Source organism: Brachionichthys hirsutus, chromosome 3 (assembly GCF_040956055.1).
Source record: "Brachionichthys hirsutus isolate HB-005 chromosome 3, CSIRO-AGI_Bhir_v1, whole genome shotgun sequence".
NCBI classification, from domain to species: domain Eukaryota; kingdom Metazoa; phylum Chordata; class Actinopteri; order Lophiiformes; family Brachionichthyidae; genus Brachionichthys; species Brachionichthys hirsutus.
Window position 1 is genome coordinate 9,347,934 of NC_090899.1, and position 24,221 is coordinate 9,372,154.

The window sequence follows — 24,221 nt, forward strand, 5'->3', positions numbered from 1 at the left end:
AGAGCATATGGGCACGTCTGCACTTGCTAACAGCAGACTTGTGAAAATTCTTGCTATCCAACCGTTGCTTCGCAAGTTTTTCTCTAAATCAATTGATGGCTGCATGGCAGCAGTATTTCCAACGACTCAAGTTGACATCATAGGCATTGCACACAAAAACACACTTTATATGCTTAAAAAAGATCACCGGAGAGCCGATGTCCCTTCGGTGGTAGTCCAGTACAATGTGTTCCAGTTCACTTTCATCATGTTATACCAGCTGAACATGGTGTAGCTTTCAGCCCTGCCCTGTGGGAAACCAGCTTGTCTTTTCTCTTGCTGTGTGTGTGTGTGTGATGCTGTCGAGCTATGTTGTCCCGAGCTCTCAGCAGCATAAACTGCCTGTCCCAGGGCCTCCAGCGTGGATTGGCCACAGAGACTCTGTGTGGCCCGCCTGGATGAATGCTACCCTGATTCTCTACCAGAATGCCACAAATGCACCTCCTAAAGCATGTCTGTTGGACAGCGGTCGGCTGCCAAGAGGGGGCCACTTTCTACTTTTCTTGTTCTACTTTTTTTCTTTGCATGTCTTTTCCCCTCATTCTCTCCCTTTGAAGGCAAACAAAGCAAATGTCATCGTCCTGAAAGAAGGGTGATGTGTCCACTACCCACTCATTTCCACAATATCTCTGTCCTTCCTTTCACCACCCTTTCCATTCATGCTAATCATTTTATAAGTCTGTTATATGGTACAATTACACAAATAAATGTAAAAATATGCCACATTGTCTCACACATTCAATATATCTCTTACACTCCTGTCACTACGGTAATTGACTATTGGCACTTGGGAACTTTTCTTCTTGTGAAAATGTTCTATATGCACAAATTGGTCGGATCATGAAATTTGATCATATCCTAAAACAACTGTGATTTTTCTGTTTATATCAGAAGTTAGCCGTAGTCAACTGGTAAATTGCTCTTCTGTAATTGTGTGACTACAGAATAATGTTCGGGACAGCGGCTAATGCAATCATTCTTCGCTGACAATTTGACCATTAATTTTGTTTTTCTTTCCGTGTTTACGCCTGAGTTCATGTTGAAACAGCTGTCTGGCATATAATACGGTCCTAAATGGCTCACGTCAACAGGTTTACAAACAACAATGTTGTCATTGTTTAAATAGACCACCGTTCTATACGGCCCGAATCTTGAGTTGCTGTCATTTTGAGCAATTTTTGTATTAATTCTCTTCTTCAATGTGACCTAATGTGTACCCTTATCCTTTGTTATCATACGTGACAAATTCTCAGGTTAAACTTGTTCCCACTCCCTGTGGACTTCATGCTGAGCACAATAAATCAGAGCATTAAATGATGCAAATTGGGAACAAGAACAAAACACAAGAGATTTTGTTCAGTGTCACACATAAATGGTGTAATCTAATTAGATGCATGTTTCATTCAAGTGTCAGACCATGTCAGAGAAATACATTTATTCACAGTCTGAGTCATTTATGGCCATGGCCTGCTTTTCAAACTCTTTTGTGGTGAATATGTTAAACTCCAGGCTAATTTTTAAACTGAGACTATTGGTACTTACGGTACAGTGACCCTAAGCAGCTGTGGGTAGTCTGCCAGTTCACCATTTAATACATTGGGGCCAAATGTTACCAATCCCAAGGGAGACAAATCCAAACACTCTGCAGGTTTCCATTTTCAGCAAGGGTAAAGAGAGAAAAGAGAAAGAGAATGTGAAAGTTTGAATAAAATATCTCCTTTTAGATGTCACATGTGTTTACATTTTGTTTCCTTTTGCATTCCTTTGGGGAAACTTGCAAATGGTAATAATGTCAAGACTTGCTATGTATTTAATGACTGGAGAGGAAGGGGAACTTACCTCCAATGCTCATGGAAAACCAACACTGTGCTGGTTGTTTTACCAAAGGCCTAATCAATTATGAAGCAGATATGTAGGTAAAATAAATGAGACTTCAAACAAAGAAAAGCAGTCCTTGAGGAATGAAAACAAGTCAGAAAGGGAGACACACTCTGTTTGACACACAATGTTTCATCTGTGAAGAACACCAGTGAGCCAGCCTGCTTAACATAAACTCAGAGAGGTTGGATTTGTTTGGTGTCAGAGCTAGTAAATAATTAGCTGATTCAGAGCAATGTGGAGTTCAGAAACTTAGCCTCAAGGCCGCAATAACATAACAACCTAACGGCAGTGGCTGGGGGTTCAAGAATATTCTTGAGATATTCAAGATGGTCATGCATTGCTCATTTACTTATGCATTGGTAAATTATAATCATAATTCATTCCCATTCACAAAAACTGCATGTGAAAGCAGAGTAAATTATTTTACTCTGCTTTCACACACATTTTTTGTAGCTACCATGCAAATGTTTTTAATTTGATTCATTTACATCTACTAATTTGCATTGAAGCGTCCGATATGTACCCCGCCTCTCACACATAGCAAGCTGGGATAGGCTCCAGCAGACATGAAACCCGCAAAGCGGAAAAGCGGCTCTAGATGGGTACTGTACTTCAGTTTGTTGTATACCCATGGAATTTAAAAACAACTATCATGACTTCACAAAAATGATCCAACAAATAAAGTAAGTCCAATGACACAGCTTCACCCATCTGGAGGTAAAATGAGTGCAGGGATAGGAATAACTGAGTTGTTTATGGGGTAAGAGTAGCAAAGCCTATGGAAGGAAGACTATTGTTTTGCACAATAAGTCCTAGTTTATTTCTTACACCATTTTCAGTCATGTCTCACATGTTGCGCGTTAATTTACGACTTTTACCATTATTGTTTGTGGCTAGAAATTGAGAGATCAGTTGTTTCCATCTGCTCACCACATCTTCATAGATTCACCATCTATACCATATCACCAAACTCATCACTCTCAGCAGAGTTATCAGCTGACATCACCACCAATGTTTGGATTCCATGTGCTGATTGCCTCAAGGCAGAAATCTTTGGTTCAAAGTCTTAAAGAGTTTAAACACCAAACACCTTTCTAACAGACCAATTATCACATATCATCTGCTGTAATATATATTTATATTTGTGTCAATGAATTTTTCACTCCTGATATAAATGCCATCCTTGCTTGTGAAGTCAAGTAACTGTGGGATTCCACCTGACACAGCTGCTGGAGTTGATCGCAGCCGCTAGACAATGCATCTCACATTGCCAAGTACATTGTGGCATGTCTCCGAAGTATCCAATGCGCCTTTGGTATGTGGGTCAATTTTTGATGGACATCATGTCATGGTCCAGACAGCAGATTAAGCTGAGCAGAATGTTAGAACAGGAACAGCATAGAGAATTCTGTCAGTTTTTAAAAAATAAATTAAACACCCTGTGAAAGACTCCACATGGTACGACATATCAAAACAGAGTTAACAATGTCAAAAGTTTCATGATGTGTCCAGGAAAGCCAAACTTGGAGTTATATTCAAATATCTATTGAGCTTTAGCAAGTGTGCAACAACCTGTTTAAGGATGTTCTCCTTTACATCCTATATTAATACACCAATTCATTGCTGTTCTCTTGTCATCCTTTGTCAAAGAAAGAATGACCCTCACTCACCCTCAATCAAATGAAGCTGAGTCTGTATTTACTTTTCTTTTATAATGGCTTCCCATCTTGATATTATTAGCAGAATGTCAGTCAATGCAGAGGTTACTCAGTACCTTTGTAGTTTACTGAAGCTTTTGGTTGTACAATGAGCCGTTAGCAAGGCCCGACATCATTGGTATGTTTTATATCACAGCCTTCATGCTTACTTACCACTCTGTAGCGTTGCTTGATCGATTTGATAGATTGATAGGAACTTTATTTCCTCAATCTTCAATCAATGCTCACATGGTTACATGTTATTGTGCTGTCAGCACTTATTCTGTTCATCTGATACATGGCATTCGGGCTCAAACCATTGCCTCTTATCAAACTATATACATATTCACCATTTCAATTTAATTAGAATTATTTACTTAATTTGTGCGACATTGCCCACAGCCATGTAGATATTTCATTCGATTAATTTGATAAAATTGTCTAAAATCTTTTCCACGTCTTTATGGTTAGGATGTGAAAGTAAGGAGTTGCTAAATTTGAGTGGGTGCATCCTCCCCTCTGGGTGGATGCATATTTTTCAGGTTGGCTGTTTGAATGAGAGCTCTGCAGGGAAACAGAAAGAAGGATAGAGAGGGACAGTAGGAGAGCGAGAAGGAGTCACAGAGAGCGAGAAGCAGATGAGAAAGTTGAAAGTTAGTCAAGATTGTGTAGACATAAGGCCAAACCAGACGCCGTTCTGCCTATAAAAATTCCAGTTGCTTAAATTCTGTCACATTGCTACATAGCGCACTGATATACTGTTGTCAAATGTGGATTCCTGACTTATGTCTTTCATTTATTTACGTCTTAAATACTCTATGTTCTTCATTGATGTTCTGATTATTTCTCTTGCTGTGTAAAATTCAGTTGAATTCAAGAAACTGGGAAGAAAGGGAACAAATCGTTTCCCTCTCTATATTTTTCCTTTGTTTTGTCCATACAGATTTGTAATGCCAAGCGTGAATTGTAGCGAAAGTACCCTCAACCATTTCCTGCCGCACGCTCCATTTCGACCATCTCGTTTTCATTTGTAAACTCTCTGTAAACCTATCCGATTACGCGATAGGTTTACGTGAACAAAGAAGCTGTTGGGAAGCGTCCATCCCTCTGTGTATCCGTCTTTAATGTCGATTGAATTGACCTTAAATTTAAAGGAAATTGCCTTTCCACTTAGGGGTGAAATCAGTCCTCTGAAATGTCTTTACTAAACAAACAAACAAACAGACAAATATTTGGTGATTATCTAGCACCACTGCTGAGTTAGTGTGATCCAGAGAACAGAAGTGACCCAGGAAAACCTCTCTTTTCTTGAAAACTAATGTTTACAATCATTTAAGTGGGACTGTGGAAAGCATACAGGAGACACTGACCTGTGTTTGTCTCTGTTCAGGGGATTGTGGTTAAGCTGTAGCTCATCTGGTGCCCTTATGGGCTCCTCATCTACTCTTAAGAAAAACTCCAGCTGCTCCTTCGTCTTTTCTTCTCCTGCTATCACACTTCTTTGTCACAACTTTTCTTTTGTTTGGATTATTCTCTGTGATCTTCTGATTGTTTAAGCATGTTTTTTGTTCTTCTCAATCATGCTTTGCAGGATGCCAGTTTTCCTCCCCTTATAATTCCGTGCTTTCAATGTTCTCATCTCAGTGTTTGTGAAGGCTGCACTCTTTGCATCAGCCCTCTTCACACATGTCATTTGCTGGTATTTGCTGATGGCTGAGTTTTAACAGGTCTTTCATGTGTATTCCGTGTGTAGCAATGGCTGGAATGGGATGTACCTCAAGTAAATCAATTTCTCATATGAGTTGAATCTGCTGAGTGCGTAGGTTCATGAGCAGGTTTTGTGGTTCATCTTCTCTTTTCACTCCAGTCACGGTCACAGATTGTTCCAAATGGTTCCCAGAATTCCACTGCTGTAATCTTTTTTTTTAGAGAGAACAAGCATCCTAGCATTGGTTATATTTTTTAAACTGTTGCAATCCATTAATTGTTGGATGTAATATTGACATCACACTGCAAAACTTTTTTTCTGAAATGATTTACTATTGGAGAAGAAACAAACGCTTGCAGAATGACACATCATTGTTCAATAAACAAAAAGTGTAATATTATGGTGTCGTAATGAATGCTGCCTCCAGTCTGACTCCCTGAAATTATTCAAATAAATCGTTTGTGAAATTTATTAGTTGATGAAATAATCCTGCTACTAATTCAATGCAGGAAAGGGTGGAACACAGTGAAAGAAAGTGAAGCAAACACTCCATCATCGAGTGTTTGTATTTTGAGCGTAATGTGAAGTTAGAGAGCTGTGGTCGGTTGTGGTTGTGGAAAATCATCTACATCTGTTTTCAACTTTACAAAACTCATGCAAATATGTTTTTATATGGGAAATTGTATTTTTGAAAAAAATTCTGAAGCATTTTAGATTTAGCCAGAACTGAAAACTTGGGGTTATGGTGAATATATACTTTTTTTTTTAAACCAGAAATAAACCCAAGCTCAACTCTTAGTAGCAGTGCAGTCTTGTTCATAAGCATTTGTTGTGTAGCAGAATCACACTTTGTTTGTGTCATAAACAGATGAAGTTGTTTGGCTTGTCACCTAATTCACTTATTAGAGAGGGGATTTATTATTCATGAATTGTGTTTACACATATTGTCTTGGTTCTATTCTTTTCTTCATTTTGTAACTCTCGAGTAATGATGTTTGACTAATGAATATAAGAAATTAACTCTCTAAATGTAAAGAAAGTGACATTTTCTCACAGGCATGTTCTTCTTTTAACAGAAAAACAAAGGCTCACCCCCTGTATATGAAAGTCAATTGTTAACCCCTTTTAAGCCATTCTAAGAAATTATTTGTAATAGTTACCAGATATTCAGCAAGAAGCAGACTGACAAAGATGTGAGCAAAAAAAAATGTAAATGAGAAAATAAAAGCACTTGTATGCTATTTATTTGTTTGTTTGTTTGTTTGTTCATTCCATTGTTCATTCATTCATTAATACATTTTTTTTGCTAACACCAGCACCAGAAACACACACATATCAGGTTAAGGCATCTTGTTTTATTTGAACTAATGTTTATTTTCCTCCCATGAAGCACTGTTGCAAACCTGCTTTTTTTTTTCCGCAAGGCTTGTGTTCCTGTGGTGCTAAGTATACTGTAAGAGTGTCTAAATGTTTGGAGAAATGTGTGTACATATGTGGTTGGGACTGTAATGCATGGGCATTTTTCTTTTCATATTTTGCATCGTCAAAGGCTCAGCTGTTTAGCTTGTGTATAGAAGATATGAAGTATCAATGCCATATTGATGTGGATATGTTGTGTATTATTAAACTCTTCAAAGGGTGCATCAAAGGGTGCATTTTATCAAGCCTGTCATGTCATGAACCTATATACGAAAGAAACAGCCAGTTGAGGGGGGGATCACAGAATGAGCTGGGGCCTGAACATTAGATAAACGTTTGGTTTTCCCTGCTGCCTCCGCCTGTGTCTGGATTATGAGTGTGCCAATTAACAACCCCAGCAGAGGCCGCCTCACAGGAGGGCCCCTCATAAAGTCTCACCCTATGGTGTAAGCCCTGCCACTTCGAAGTGCTTTATCCGGTGCGAGCCCATACACACAGCCATTAAACTATCAGGTTTTTAAGTAGCCCGAGCATTTCAGACAAGCCCAGGAGTTCGCAAACATTTTCTTAGGAAGTGCTTTCCCACGGAAACGGTGAGATGAGAGGAAGGAGACAGAGAGTGGGGAGAGAGAGCGGGGCAGTCAGGCCATCAAGGGGTAGAGCATGCTCAGAGTCAAGATCAAACTGCTGTGCATCCTGTCATCATGCCTCTCTCTGTCCCGCCATCTCGCCATTGCTCCTTTCATTCATGAATGCTTTCTTCCCCTTCTGTTTTCCATGTGAAGAATCAAAGCTTCCCATTGCAATTGGGATACACCTCTGTCTCCTAAACATTGTGTATCTGTTATGTGAAAGCCCACGCGATGAGGGGAGCAATACAGTAACATTAGTGTAACTGGGATCTTAAAAAAGGAAGGCAGAGGAAGACTGTGCAAATAAAAGGTTTATTGTATATCAATAAATATTAATATATTCATCAATGTAAAAAACATTAAATGTTCTTCAACATAATTAGGTCACACAGTCCAGTTGCTGCTATCATGTTAAGTGGTTGGGAAAATACTTCCTATATAGGAAGTGCCTTCAGCTGTAGGTCACTCTCTACTCAGGCATTGAGGTGGGAAAGCACAACCTGGAGTGACAAAAGAAAAATATAGACAAATACACCCCACAGCACTATGGCAGTACCAGCTCTCGCAGACAAACAAACATTCAGACTATTACAGAAGACCTCAAGTAGGCACAAGTACTAGAGTACTCAAGATCATTGTACAAGCATGCTATATATACACACCGCGGGGCATGTCATGCATCATATGTTGAAATGTGGTAAGAAACCAGGAACCAAATTTGACTGTACAGTATGTGAAAACGAGATGGAGGTGCAGGCATGAAACCCATCTCAAGCCTCTCACCACCATGCTTACCTTACAGGCAGATGTTTCACATAATAGCAGGATACTGGACACAATGAGGGACTGGGAGCAGGCTTGCCTCACAACACTAACGAGCCACCGGTTTTCAGCTTTTCATCGCATGACGTGGTGGACACTGACAGAGATCATGCTATGATGGGAGATGAGTCTAAGGTGTTCTGCAGCTCCAACTGATGCGGATTTACAGTATCTGCCTCCGACCCCAACATGTCAGCCAAATCCGAAAGGCTTGCACTTCTTTCCTCTCCAATTCATGAGTTAGAGGAATGTTAGGACTTGAAAGAGAGTGGAACAACGTGACGCGATGTAACTTCTCCACCCATGACCCACAATGCTTCACACCAGGAGCAAGTAGCTGCGGCCCGGCTGCTGTCCCACCTGAGGAGCAGAGGAGGCCCTTCAGCTCCATGCCTCAATTAACAGTTGGTCACCCGCCACAGCAGATAGACAGGGAGGAAGGCCTGACCTGCAAAAGGCAAGAATAATACACACAAAATACAGCCAATAGCACCAGAGGTGTAACGATATTCAAATAATTTGGGAATATGTATATCAGGAAAATATAATGCTCAATAATTCAATTTCCAATAACTGTTAATTAATATATTTGGCAAGTTGAAAAAATTAAAACAGAAATTAAAACATAATATATCTTTGAAGTATTCACTTGCAACATGTTTGTCATTTTTCTGGAAGATTTAACCACAAACACAATGGTCTCTTTTTTCTAACCTAGACTCTAACAAGAGCTCTAGGTGTTATAGTCCTGCAATAGATCCTCCCAGTGATTCCAGTGCATCACAGATTTAACGTGTTGCATTCAATCAAATTAATATTGTCTATGCACTTAATCCAGACAGGGATAACACTTCCCTTACAAACACATCTGATGCTGCAAATTAGTTGCCTATAAACACATAATCTTGGAGACAGGGTTGTTTGGAAACGGGCTAACAACAGGAAGGGGAAGACCTGCTGAGAACTTGGAAGTTCCTCCCCCCCACCTGTCACCCAAGCCACTGCTGCCCCTCCCTGCCACAAACCAATGACTGACATTTGAACAGCTTTGATACACATTTTAAAAGTTGCAGTGCATCAGATCTGTACTAATCTGAGTTAAAAGGTGAAGTATCATATATGATTTTTCCCTCTGCATAGAGGCTCAGCAGTTCATGCTGCAAATTACTGGGAAGCAGGGACACAGAGTTGTGCATAGATTAAAGGATTCATTAATATTTTTGATTTGTCAGACATTCACATGTTACCAGATTAAACTAATAAATCTAGCTTTTCCAGGCATACAACTATGTGCAAAAGGATAATGATAGTACATGATAATCTAGAAAACAGCTTGTCTATTGACTTTGATTGTATGCAGTTTGTCGTTGGTGCCTTTGATAAGTTGATAAAGATTTGAAAAAATACATAAATTGTTAAAACAGATTTTGCAGATATCATTTACTGTGATTCAGCAGTGATACAAACGTTCCTCGTTAAAAGAATGAGCCCTGTTTTTACTGTTGCGACGAGGAGAGATGTGGGCCAACCCAACTGAAAGGTGCACTGGATGACCGATATGTCTTTGGTGCATGCATGGCTGAACCCAAACTGCCCACATGTGTATCCATCAAAGTTCAAGCATGTGTGTAATGTGCATGCTGTGAGTATACACATGGATTTACCCGCATGCATGTATGCAGTAGCAGTTGAAGGCCCACTGTCATTGTTCCTGTAGACTAAAGCTGAGGTAACACAGTAGAAACTGAGCTGACCACATGCTAGAGTCGGTATTGGCCACAGATGTGCCCAGACACATCACAGAGAAAATGTGATGGCATTTCCTCAAGATGTGGATGTGTATTTTTAAACTTTGATGTGAACGTGATTTGCCATGGAAAAATGCTTTGTTCGTGTTATTCACATGGTCTCAATAACAGAGCTCATACATATTGTATGGCTATGCAAGACTTTCTTTGTCTGTCTGTTGATCTCAGGACATTAAGCAGCAAGCAGAACGAGCCATCTGGTAAAGAAAACAGTGCACGTTGTTGAATACTACTTTGACGGCAACATGAAATGCGTGTCAGTGGATGAGATGTTTGGCATCATGACTACATCAACACTATGTGACATCCTTTGCTTTGAGGTCAAATGTGTCCACAGGTCTTTCTGCCTCTTTGAATGCATTAACCAAGCAGTAAAAAAAAAACAGAATGTGATTTAGTGAAATATAATTAAACAAAATGTGAACATTTAAAGGCTGCATATAGATGCAACTTCATAAGTTTGTGTGGATGAATACTTTTTAATGCTCTGTCATTGTGTTTTTCTTTCTCCCACTGATAATCATTTCGTGACCGTACTGAATATTCTCTCCTACCAAAGGTTGCCTTGATAAATCACATACAAAGTTGAGAACCACATAAAAGTCATATTGATCTTTGTGAAACAAGGATTGGTGCACTAAATGTTTTTTTTTATATTAATTTGAATTAATATCCTCTTGACTCACTAATTTAGAATATATAAATCTGATTTTTATTATTGTCATTTTCAGTCATTCCTCATATTTTATTTTGTGGATCCAACATTTAAAAACCTAAATCATATTTTTTTATTGCTATAAGTCTCTTTACTGATACAATTTTTATGACATACATTAACACTTGTTATGGTGGATAGCTTTGGAGTTAATACTTCACACAACCATATTCTGTCAAAACTCAACATTCTGCACCGTGTGGCTCGGCCAACATTACATGGGGTACTGTACGGGGGACCGGCAGGCGTGAAGAAAAAGCCTCCAGTTCATGCAGAGGGGAAAAGTATCACTGCAAGTGAGTCTGCTTGTTGACTGGACCACTCTGTACAGTTCAGGTTTGCGTGAGTGTGAAGTGATAGTTCCAACACATTGTGTCCTTGTTCTGCTCTTCTTCTGTTTCGGCTTTGGTAGGTGATCCACCATAGGATGCACTGGCTACTGTAGGTTACGTGACAGCTTTTGACATTGTAATTGTTTGCTTTGGGCGAGGGTATCGGGGTGTAATACATCTTATGTTTCCTTTCAGTAGAAATTATTGATAACTTGAGCTGAGAGGCGGTGTCGGTATCACTAACCAGCTCTGACCGAGGCTTGATTGATGACAGCAATTTAGATTTGCACGCGTATACTTAAACAAGAGTTAAAATGATAAGGAATCAAATAATTAACAAGTATTTGGTGTAGATGTCAATAGATTGTTTTGAATAAAAGTGCTAAATGAAAAGTCATAGTTCAATAATAGCATGTTGATACTCAAAATATGAACATGCAGATTTTATCCATTCAGTAAACTCTTATTGGTAAATGGACCGGAAATAGTAAAAGCAACTTTTTTTTCTCATGCTGTGTAAGAGATTTAAAAAAATAAAAATACATGGGAATAAAATAAGTCTGTAATGTAATGTTCAGTTGGATTTGAACCTGCAAACTTCTTGCTGTGAGGTAACAGTGGGATCCACTGCGCTTCCGTGTTGTACCAATAATAATAATATTAATAATATCATTATATATTATAATGTTATTATTATTAGAAGTAGTAGTAATATTAGAGGTGGTATTAAACAGTTTGGTCTCTTTGCTCTTCATACATTTTGAAATACAAAAACACATAAAATGACATTTTAACAGGTCAGTAAATGAAGTTGAAAATGTTCACTACAGTGAAGAAAAAGAAAAAGAAAAAGAAAAATGATGAGTGAAGAAAAAGAGAACTGGACACAGAGAGAAAACATTTCATGTTAGTATGGCCAGAGGTGATGAGTTGCATTTGAGAGCACCTTCTGCACTGCACATGTGCTGCAAACCTTCATAGAGAGACATAAAGAGAGAGAGAGAGAGAGAGAGACAGCAGCATCCTCTCCGATATGGAAATTCCTGTGCTTCAGCCACAGCTGCAGCATGACACTTCAGATGGCTGTGCTTCCCTTTGTACAGCCCCCTGGAATTAGCCCAAACCACAATGGCATCACATCAGAAAAGACGGCAGGAAAATCTGACTTTATTATCTGTTGCTGTAGAAATATCATTGCAGGGATGGAAAGGGGCACCAGACCTTTGGTTTCTCTGCCATGTCAAGCTGCATTTTATTATTAAAAACGCACACATACAGAGACACACTCTTTCTCCCACAACTGTCTTCACAGTATTGGCTAAACCACTGTTATGACACCTCTGCTGGCACTTTGGCATGGCACTGGGATGTAAACAGTGGTGCGCTTAACATTTCCCTTTTCTTATTGCTCTAATTTTCGAGGTAATAAAAGCAGTAATTGTGAACAGATTGCCTTGCTTATACCACCAATCTGTTACATACAACATGTTACATGGAAATCGGTGCAGCACATATAATGTCAAGCTGAACCGATGCTGAATCAAGCAGGGGAGAAGCAAAGTTTCTGTTAACAAAGAGAAGCATCGCTGAGAGTAAAACTTTCCATCACGCCGTGATAGGGGAGGGGATTCACTTCAAAGGGATCTCAACAACGAGTGCTGTCTGTCTAATTTGCGTCTCCAAACACATGCCAAATGTAAAAAACCCAATTTTGCCGATTGTATAATTACATCGAGAGAATAAATGACTATAAATACCACATCATTACTAGTCCTTCTTGAAGAACATGATCCATACTGAAAGATAATTAAGGCAAAATATTTCTGCTCCTCAGACAGGCTGAGTGTGCATGTGTACTTTTGCTACTGTGTGTTCATTGTGTGTGAATGTGTGTGTCAGAGACAAGGGACAGAGGGATTGTGAGTGTGTCTGTGGGTGGGGTAGTAGGGTTAGGGGTCACGTGTCATTTCCCTCTAAATATAGTCATTGGATCTCCTGGAGTTTCATGTATGGAACCCAAGATTGGATCAGCTTTAATTGGTGTTAATTACCTCCGCCGAGTCGGTTATGCGATCGCCGGCGTTTGTTTGTCCGTCCGTTAGCGAGATAACTCAAAACTTTCTGGACGGATCTTGATGAAATTTTCAGGAAATGTTGGGAATATTACCAGGAATAGACAATTACATTTTGGTGATGATCCCGAAGAGATGTTGGATTCTGGATCAGTTTGAAATTTCCGGTAACATTGCAGTCAATGGAGCGTCAAAATATGTTCTTCAATATCTCGTTTGATTATTGACCGATTTGACACAGTCAGGTAGGGTGGGGACCTCTATCTCACCACTGAATTTAATCTGGATCGGATCCAGAATGACGTTAGGACTAAATATTACGTTTTAACATTGAAAACTCAATTTACGGATTCAAAAATCTGTGAAAAATACAGATCAACTTCGATTTACTTCACTTTTCATGGTTGGTGTATAAAGATACCAAGAACAATCTCGAACCTTTTGGTGATGATGCAGATCACCGTGTGGACGGTGTAAATCTAATTATGAGGGGCATGAGCTGCTCGGCATGAGCTGCTCGGCTCTGAGTGCTTTTCTAGTTGTTATTGATGGTGGTGGTGTTATGTGTCCGCTAGAAAGAAAGTGTATGTGTGTGTGTGCACACGCACAATAACACTAATGTGTGTGTATTGGACTGTCAATAACCTCTGAACAACAGCAGATACATGGTCATAACTTTGATCCACAAGCATGTTGCAACCAAGATGATAATAATGAGGCTCCATGTTCAGTGGAGGTTCCTTAAAATAGAGCATTTCAACTAGGATATATCAGATTTGATGGTAATATTTCTTGATTAGGCCAGCTAATTAGTGCCCCAATATTTGGCACAGTGCTTTGACTTAGATCCAAATAGGCATATTGTTCTCATTGCAAAGGAATGAAAGATATTTTCTGTGTTCTTTCCTCAGAGCCAGAAAGAATGCTGAAGTGAAACAGAGAAAAACTTTACTGAACTGCTGTCTCTGCCTTGCTTTTCGAAAAAGAAATCTCTTTCTTGCCTGATCAAAACATTCAAATGTCGCATTGAGCGGCCAGAATGAAAGAAAACCAGGCAAAGATGAGTGAAAGCACACTTTTTTATAGGATATCCCGTACACAGTCCCGGGTTTTGAGTCAGCAGGGGTCTGCACGGGTTGCTGAGTTGTTGTGAGTTGTTGCTGAACCAGGAGCGAGTCAGTCAGGCAGCCAGTTGTCAGGCAAGTACCAGAACTGTTACTATTTGTGTTTGAATGTAGCCGTGCCGGGGGCCAGCCTGCCTCCCTCCATTTTCCATCCAAATCCCCTAACCTCATCCTGTGCAAGAATCGTTTCTTAAAGCAGCCTATCGCTCACTGAATGAAAGGCCTGTGACCAAGACATCCGTCCCTTTCACTGGCATTGTGTCACTGAAACAAGGAGCAGGAGGAAAGTCGTCCGCTAAACATGGCAGGGTTCGATGGCGGCCCTGCTGTGGCTGCTGCTGCAGGCTCCACTGACTTGTTGTTCCTTGTTGTTGTGTATTTCCCCCCCCCAGATGGGGCCGGGACCAGGGGACAGCTTTTGTGTCGTTGTCCGACCACTGCTGCACACATGAGACTAGATAAATGGATTAGAGGGGCACAGATATGTGTGAGCATCTTTGAGAAAAGACAACAGAGACGTTGAAGGGGAGCGGAGGTTAGAAGAGGAGGGTGAAAGGAAAGGAAGAGGCAGCGACATTTGTGTTGTCGGACTACAAGGGGTCGAATCTGTTGCAAGAATAGCCTGCTTCTGCCAAAAAAGACAAGACAGTGATAAACTTTCCTCCCCATGCAGTCACTTTTATCCGCCTCACTGTCACTTTTACTAACGTACGCACACACACACACACACAATTCACCACTAAAATGAATGGATTGCCACAGTGTGACACGTCTCAGTTGCGGAGGGGGAGATGGTTCTTGTTCGCTAACAAAAGACTGTGGTATTATTGAGGGGGGGCATAGTCTGCAACTGAATGCTAAATTGTTTTAGGGTTTAGGGTCAACAACTTATTGTCTTTGCATGAGCCACAATGAAAAAAAACACTTATTTAGCTTCTGTGAAACTTATAGCTTTTTAAAGGTTACTGCAAATAGCTCTTTCTTTCTTTCTGCCTAGTTAATTATTTCAATGTGAATTCTATTAAATTTAAAGCATTATAGGGCCTTTATCATAGGCTCTTTTTTTTTACAGACATGACAATGGGCTCAGTATTTAAAGAGATAATAGTCAATATTTACATTTACAATCCCAATGAGTATTATTCCTTAGCTCTTTACCTATATATCATCTTATCTATTCTTCTTTTATTTTAATTTCATGGCCTTCATTTGCTTTCCCCCCTCCCTGAACCATGGCCCATGGCACGGAGGCAAGAAATGGCTGCAACTGACAGCCTAATTATCAGCTCCGACTCCGCTCATTACCCATTAGACAATCCACTGTACATCCACTTACTAAATGAATAATTTTGTATATATTATGGCAACACAATATTATGGCCTGCAGCTAACGCCTTTGCGCTAAACTCATGCTGTTTCGGTACAAAGGAAATAAATGAGAGGTTATTTAATTTTGGCCCCAAAAGCCAGCTCAACAAATGGAGTACGGAGGGAGGGAAGGGGAATATGAAAATTACACACCTGCCTTTTTCTATCATAATATTATATTAAATTTTCCATTGCTGGGAACGTGTTTTAGGGTAAATTGACAAGTCAGCTCAGACTTCATGTGGTGTGATAAACATATCGAACTATATGGGTCTATATACTGGCAGAGCCTAGATCACATTTTCTCCTTTCACCTCATCAGAGTTTGAGTAAAAAAAAAATGCAATAAAAAAAACAGTCAAGAAAAGAATAAATGTGACTCCTCAGTTAATATTGGTGCACCTCTTGGACTGTGACACTAAGCTCTTTTTTCACACTGGTGTTCTTGAATGAACACTTTTTTCTGACGTAGTCTGCTTGTGAGTTAAGTTTCCTCTTCCAACTGCATCTAATGTGACGTCCTTGTAGGCTGCGTTGTTAGCGTAGGCATAAAAGCAGAATGACCTCGCTCGGGTTAACAAAACCTTCAGTGACCTTCGTTAATTTTTCCTGCACTGTGTGATGTTAAGCCAGTGGGCATTTAAGTGACACATATTTATGCGAGAAGACGTCCCCCCCCCTCTCTGCCACACAGATATGGTCTAGTCAACATTTACCAAGCCTTTAAAAAAAAAAAAAAAAAAATCGCTTTTGCCCTTTTGCACCTTTGCCGTAATGTGTTAGACTTGTGTAATTATTAATTGCTTGATCTGGAAGCTATACCGATTATTTAACATTTAAACAAAACAATCATAATTAGATTTAAAGATAAATATCGAAAAAGAATTAAGATCATTTTAACCTATTTTTGCATAATACAAGTTTCTAGGAAAGTAGGCTTAATATTAATCAAAGCCTGTAATCCATTCCTAGTTTTGCATTTTCTTGTCTTAACTTTCGTTTAGAATGTGTAGAAGAATGATACATGTCGGTGAAGTTGGTTTAAATCAAACTGTAAATTAGCGAGCTATATGTGTAATAATCCCCTTCATAGCCTGCAAGTGTTGCAATGTGATTTATGGCTCTTGAGAAAGAGAAAGGTGTGTCGAGCATGCAGACAACATATTACTCGCCTATAGAGGGCGCTGTGATATTGCTAAACACGGTGGATGTACATAAGCCACTCCACAGGTTCAGGCCTTTGAAATAATTTACCCTCTGGAACATCTCACTTCGCAGTTTACTGTCATTTCCAAAGGAACCCTAACCAACCCAACGAACGTCTTCTCTAAATATAGTTAAACAATATTAGACCAAACAAGCACAAGCACAATTGTAAAATTGTTCTAACCGGAAGATAATACATAAATGAATATTGCTTTCACTTTTTTTTTACTTACCGTGAAGGAAAATATTCAAATGCCCCCCCCACGCCAACCTAATTATTGCTCTTTCCGTTTACTATGTTAAACCCCATTAGGCTTTTCTGGTAAATCAATATTTATTTTTGGTCAACGATTGAGGCGCAAAGCAGCAGCTTTTATAGGCTAATGATGACTATCAGCCTCGGAACAGACAGGACCTCAAATACTGACCCTGCTCCACACGCCGACAATGTCAGCCTGCTCCTCCCTCCCCCTAAAAAAAAAAAAGAAAAAAAAGAAAAATCAACAAAAAAAAACCCCGAAAATATTAATAATTTATCTTTGAATCGACTTCTCTCTCTGACAGATTAGATTTTAACCATTAGATTTTGTTTGGAGAGGGCGTTCCCATATTATTACTTAATGACCTTCCCAGCTGCTCCTGTCCATTTTCTGTCAGCAGCAACCATCTGGACACTTATTAGCACCTCAATACATCCACGCTGCTTTCCTCCCAAACTTGAATAAAATTAAGCTTCCTTACACACTGCCAGTATATATATATATTGTTTTCTCTTATCCCCTCGTTACTTATAATCGAAAGATATACTGTAGGCCTTATTTTTGAAACATTTATTTGTACTGTTTATGCAACTACTAACAACAACAGCAATAATAATAACGATTACTTATTATTATTGTTATTATTATAATGTGTAGGGAAAAAATATAGGCTGAAGATTCTCTTGGCTTTTCTCTATAATTTCATTTAGTTTATTAGGCAAAATATACGATCTGGACAAATTCCTTCAACGCTTCATATTTACAAATTTAAATCACTTGGTATTTACACTGAAGAAAGGACACCAGAAACACAAGATAGAGAGAAAAACAATAATAATATTATTCATAATAATAACAATAATAATGTAAAGAGCCTAAACCAAAATGTCCCAGTCTGTCTGGACAAAGTGGATAGAGGGAGAGTAACATTATAGGCGCGATTATAGGCTACACAACAATAGTGGAAGTAATCCATCCATCCACAGGATATTACCAAATTACGCCATTTGTTCTGTAGCGACAGAATGCTACGCTGCATTATTAGTCCTCATTGTCCTTTTGCAGGGAGTGTAAAGTCTTTTTTTTATATATTTCTTTTCATTTTCAAGCATGAAAAAACGTCTTGATCAAGCCGAGGAGAGCGCAGTGAGGACCCGTTGCGTGGCGTCTTGTGGACTCCTGGCGCTGGAAAGCAGAGATGATCTGGATAAGGAATAATACAGAAAATAAATAAATACCTTGTCGTGCTTGGACAGCGGACTTCAAAATACATCTGAAATTTCTGCGCACCCTAGTATAATAATAATAATAATAATAATAATAATAATGTGAATTAACAGTATTTATTTACACCCCGAAATGATTTTACCAGGTGGAAAAAGGATATCTCTATATCGCTCTTGATTTAACTCAGACAGAAAGCGCAGCCTATTTTATAACGCTTGAAACGGAGGTAAACTTTTTTCCCCCTTTCTGTGAGAGCGCTCCCCCGGGCTCCGAGTCTCCCAGGGGTCTTTAGGGAAAGCGCACCGCCCAGACTCAGTCCGTTTTACTCGGTGACTTGATAAGTAGCAACTGTCTCCCCAGAGGCGAGGAATTAAAGGGGGTGTGGGATGGGAGTCAAGACCTCTGTCACCCACAAAACAAACTGTGTTTTATTTATCTCTGTTTATTATTTTTTTCTAGTTTTATTATTTTGCTTTCATGTAGAAAATTAAAAAAAAAAAATCAAGCACAAAAATAAGAAAGGAATTTATACAAAATAAAAATAGGAATATAGGTAATTTAAAACATTAACACGTTCATGCTTAATTTAACTTATTTTAATTACTGCTGTCATTGATATTGCTGGAAAATGTCTGACTCAGGCCATATTTGAACACTCTTCACTCCTGAGACTCAACGTGACGCGCTTCAAACGATCATGAACAGCAGAACATGAAGAACTGGTCTCACCTGTCATGGATGGGTCGAAAGGAAGACTTCAGAGTCTGTGTTGGAGGCGAATCAGACCTTACACCGTTTTCATGGTCTGAATGGGAAATAACCAAAAACACTTTTGAGCATGTTGGATAAATAATATTCCTGGTTTGTTTCCCCTGCTAAAATATATAAACTACAAATGAACCCTTGTGCGTCCAAGCATGCTGACTTTTTGGATTCAAGTCTAAGCGCGTGCGAGTTGCATGCATACGCGTGCGCCACTGTTCTCCTACCTATGTGCTTGGGACTGTGCGTCTCTGACAGAGGCTTGCTGTCATTGCTTAGCGCTGCTGCAGCTGCTCCGGGCGACGCCACCACCGACGCCGGCTGCTGCTGCTGCTGCTGGGCCGGCAAGTGGTGCCCGTGTTGGTGATGCTGGTGATGCTGGTTTACTCCCAGAAGCGACCGCACGTTCAGCAACGAGTTCTGACCCAGGAAAGCCCCGTTTGTCCAGTTGTGGAACTTTCCAATCTGGCATGTGTACAGTCCGTGGCTGGGGAGGAAGGCCGGGTGCGTCTGCATCTGGTGGTGGGGGGGCGCGGATGAGTGGGTGGTGGCTGGCGGGGCGCAAGGGGACGCGGGTTTCTGAGAAGAGCTGTCGGGACTCGTGGCAGTCTCTGCTAAAGACCATATTTTAGGCTTATTGTTAGACGGGAGGGGGAAACTCCCGGGCCTGTCCGGGGACAGCACTCTGGTGTTGTTGTTGTTGTTGCCGTCCGAGTTCTCCTTACTCCCGGGGTGAACTTGGATTGCGCTTTTAGATTTGTCAAAGGCCTCATGGGCCTGTAGCGCAAAAGTCCGTCTTCTCTCCAAGCTGTCGAGCTCGCCACCCACGCTGACGCCGCCCCTGTGATCCCTGCTCCCCTCCGTGGACTTATCGTCATCGTCCTCGTTACTTTGATCCCCGTCGTTGTCGTCGATTTTGTCTATATCTATGCTCTCCAAATCAATCTCCTCCTCGTCTTCGTTTTTTTCCGCCTCGTCCCCGCTGCCGAACAAGTTCCCGTCCTCTTCGTCCTTGCTCCTGGCCCCCCAGGTCACCTTGTTCTCCTTCTTGAGCCTCCTCCGGGCGTTCGCGAACCAAGTGGAGACTTGCGTCAGCGTCATTTTGGTGATGATGGCCAGCATGATTTTCTCCCCCTTGGTCGGGTATGGGTTCTTCCTGTGCTCGTTGAGCCAGGCTTTCAGGGTGCTGGTGCTCTCCCGGGTGGCGTTCTTGGGCCTGGTGGGGTCCCCGTACTGAAACTGGCCGTACGGATAGAAGGCCGGAGATGTGTGCGCTGCGAAGCTGGCAGGGTGAACACCGGGACTGTCCTTCAGCTCATACTGGGATCCCTTGAAAACAAAGGGCGATGAGCATGATCAGATCGACACACTTGATTGGCTATTGATTAAATGTATCTCACATTATTTACAATTCAAACATCTGAGAGCGGCCTCTATTGAAATCATGCAGCGCCGCAGCTGCACCTGACTCTTGAGTTTCCCCACAAATAACTTTTGCAATTTATACCACATGCCACGCGAGATTACGCACAGTCAAGTGCGTCTTTTTCTTGCGTGACAGACAAATAAAATGGAAACATGGAGTTAACGGGATGAGGGGGGGAAAGCCCGCTGCGTCATTTTAGATGTGGCATGCTGTTTGTCAACATTCACGTGAACCTGTCAAACTCTCTTCCACACTCCTCATGTGTGTCACGGAACAGTGTGAAGGCCCAAGTTCAGACGCTTTCTCACTCGGGCCTAGTTTGTGCTGATTTTAATTACCGGCCTCACAAATATCTGCTCTGGAGAAAACAGTTTAACACACATCGATCGGTGCGGGCTGCGCGTGCGTGGTGTTTGGAGTTGGATAATTGCTCTTATTTTGTGGCTTCAGGGACAACGTCAGTGCCAAAACAAAAACAATGCGTGTCAATTATTATCAACATACCTTTTTTTTTTATTACAAATATACTATATGACAATTCCTTATTTAGATAGCGTTCAAACCCACATGGCATTCACCCATGACCACAGGATGCAGCCTGCTGAAGACAAACCCAAGCCGACACACAATTAATCACATGGTTATTATGAAACGAAGCTGCTGGTATAAATGTGATTTTTCTAATCGAGAAAAATAATAAGAGGAACGAGTAAAAACGTATTCATGCAGATTCGCAGATCTATTCTATTATTCATTTCGGTGATTTTCTTTTATTTTTTATTTGACTTCAACTAAAGACTTAATAACTGTATGTTTGGTGTGAATTAAATGTTTTGTTTACATGTTTTTCTTCACTTATTCGTGCTTAATTGTTGTTTGTAGAGCCACATGTCAAACTTTTCACAGTTGTAACTCAGCCAAACAAAGTCCTGCAGTGTGAAAACTCAAGCAAATAATGAATACAATTTTAAGGCAACGTTTTTATTTATTTCTGTTGCCATTTCCCAGCCTTTCTTGCTTGTTTTCTACAGATAGCGGTGAGTAAACACTCGCTATCGCACCCCCCCCAAACAGAAACAAACAAAAAAAAACATTATTCTTACCATTTGTGAGAAAAGAGCCAAGTCCGCGCTGGTATATGGTAAAAAAGCGCTGTAGTTGTGCGCGTACGGGTTTGCGTACATGCCCAATACTGACGTGACCGCCGCCGCGGTGGCGGACGGACTTCCACCGAGTTCGTTGCTCCCTCCGCGGGACGAAGGAGAAAGCACCCCGGCTCTGTCGCTCCCGTACACCGCCTGGGAGGCGCTGAGATACTGCGGGTAGCCGAGTTGGGGGAAAGACATCTCCACCGACGACCTGTCGCGCTGTTATACTCGCCCGACAAGGCTGCGCGCAGAAAAGTGTGTGTGCGAAAGTACAAAAAAAAAAAAAAAAAAAGAAAAGAAGAAGAAAAAAAAAGAACCAGGAGGAGTGAAAGGGAAGACTTTAAGCCAAAGTCAGAGCTACAGACATGCAGTGGTTTGCAGTCACAACAGCCCCGCTCTCAAATCTCTGCTTCCCCGCTTTTGTGGGGCAAAGTCCGCTGGATGCGATCTGATCAACAATTGCGCTCCGACTGACGCGCCTGGCCCTGAGGTCTCCAGGCTGATCTCTCAGATACAATTTGAAGTTGATGCTTTGATTGGCATCCCCTACTTGAGCCTGTAAGCTCCTCCTCGTTTAGAGCAATGTGGAGAACGTGAATATGGAGCGAGCACATTGGCTGGGGCCTCTCTCTCCCTTCCCCTCGCTCTCCCCCCTGTCTCCCCGACACTCTCTCGCTCCCTCGCTCTCCCTCAGTGTTTGGACTTATTGTATGTTAAATGTTCAAGCATTAGAGTCCATTCACCGAAAAGGCTTTGATTGTTGTATGACAACCTGTCTACACGATTTTACAGCTGTCCGACACAGGGGGAAGTAAACCCGTCAGAAGAAGGAACTTATTTTGAATAGATTTAAATAGTAATTAAAGGGAAACGTAACTTCCCTGAGTAATTAGAATTTGGTATCGTGGGCAGGTGGTACTTTTGCTGACAAATTTAATCTGAAAAATTCAATTTGCAAATAGTTATTTTAGGCTATCGTAATGATTATCTGGTGCTTTAAAACACTTGTTTGTTAAATTGTTATAGATTAATCGTGTTAATTAGGCTAAACAATATAGATATATATTTGAATAAAAACACTAAATAAATATGTTTTATTTTTCAGTCTTTTTTATAATTTATTAATTATGTATGTTTTTATTGACTTCTGTTTTGAGTTCCTTTGATTTCTTCATAAATGTTTAATCATCAAAAAAATCTATCCCAATTTGCATCTGTCCACACACGCGTCTTTGTGTGCGTGTGTGTGAGTGTGTGCGTGCGTGTGTGTGGGTTCAGACCAGATTAAAACAACAAAGCTGCTTCACGTTTTATTTTCAGTGAAGAGGAAAGAGGACCAGAAACCCAGCTCGCATCGAAGCACGAAAAGTCAGCACATGTGTGCCACGTGCATGTTTCATCCATGCACATTTTGAGCACATAATTTAATTTAAGGGAAGCGCCCTAACTTTGAGCACATTAAGCAAACAACATGGTAAAAGAGCAAAAGAGCATGGAGAATTTTCAACTTTATATCCCCGAAAAGTACTGCTAATTAAATTTTCAGAAATTGCTTCAGCTTCTGTTTTTTTTTTTTTTTTTTACATAAAGCCCCTTCCCAATAATGCTGCAGCTTTCGATCACGTCCCTCTTCTTGAACCACTCATCAAATTTCCAGCTGAGAAAAAGAAAACCGGTTGGACTTTATCCTCGACTTTCCTTATAGTCGTCCACCTGACACAGCCTCGTGCCTCACGAGAGGGGGCTGTTCGTGTTTTAACAGTTCTGTTCTTGTTTTGATTTGATTTTGATTCTTATATCACCCACCTTCCGAGTCAACGGGGGGGGGGCATTCCGTAGATATAGATTTAATGCCTTAACGACTGAAGCCCACGAAGTCAGTAGGTTAGATTGTGATCTGCACCAGATGGCTCCGAGTGGATATTGCCGAGCTCCGAGGATCTGTTAAAAATATCTGAGGGGCACTGATGGTAATCTGGGTAACACATCAGAAAGGAGGGGAGGAATGGCAGTTGTGATAACCCGCTGGAAATGTGTGCAGGAGGTTATGGAGGGGGAACAAAAAAAAAAAAGGGGGGGGGAGATATCTGTAAATAGAAATTTACATTAGCGAGAAACAAAAGAATTGAACTGATTTGGCCACAATTAAAATAGCAAGACGACAGCGCCGATTTAATAAAAGCAAGAATTTAATAATTTGATTATTATTTTTATTTGTTAATGAAATCATCCGTTTGACTTCTGGTGCGCAATGGAGCGCGTTAATGTAATAAATCACCAACTGATTTATTAAGGCTTCTTAATATCTGTTACCGCCATAACGCAACAATGTAGAGAGAGCGAGAGAGAGAGAGAGAGAGAGAGAGAAAGTTTGCTCTGATTCTCTTCCCGTCCACGCGTCAATAAAACTAATCCACAACACGACCACCTTTAATGCGTTTCTTTGAAACAGATGGGCTTTCACCATCTGTATCAGTCGCTCTAGGACGCGCACGAAGGCACACGCGCACTTACACGAGCTATAACTTAATGATTTCTGAATACTTTCTCCCTTTGTAAATCCTCAGGCAGCTCA

General features: G+C 40.6%; 1 protein-coding gene across 1 annotated transcript; it reads right to left on the reverse strand.

The window, feature by feature from the left end:
* Positions 1-18,210: 18,210 nt before the first annotated feature.
* Positions 18,211-21,844, reverse strand: irx1a (iroquois homeobox 1a). Its single transcript, XM_068758698.1, has 6 exons — positions 21,602-21,844; positions 19,857-20,401; positions 19,625-19,796; positions 19,300-19,582; positions 19,040-19,115; positions 18,211-18,268 (listed from the first exon to the last, which is right to left on the reverse strand). The coding sequence occupies exons 1-6, from the start codon at positions 21,842-21,844 to the stop codon at positions 18,211-18,213; spliced, it is 1,377 nt and encodes a 458-aa protein (XP_068614799.1).
* Between the last annotated feature and the right edge of the window lie 2,377 nt (positions 21,845-24,221).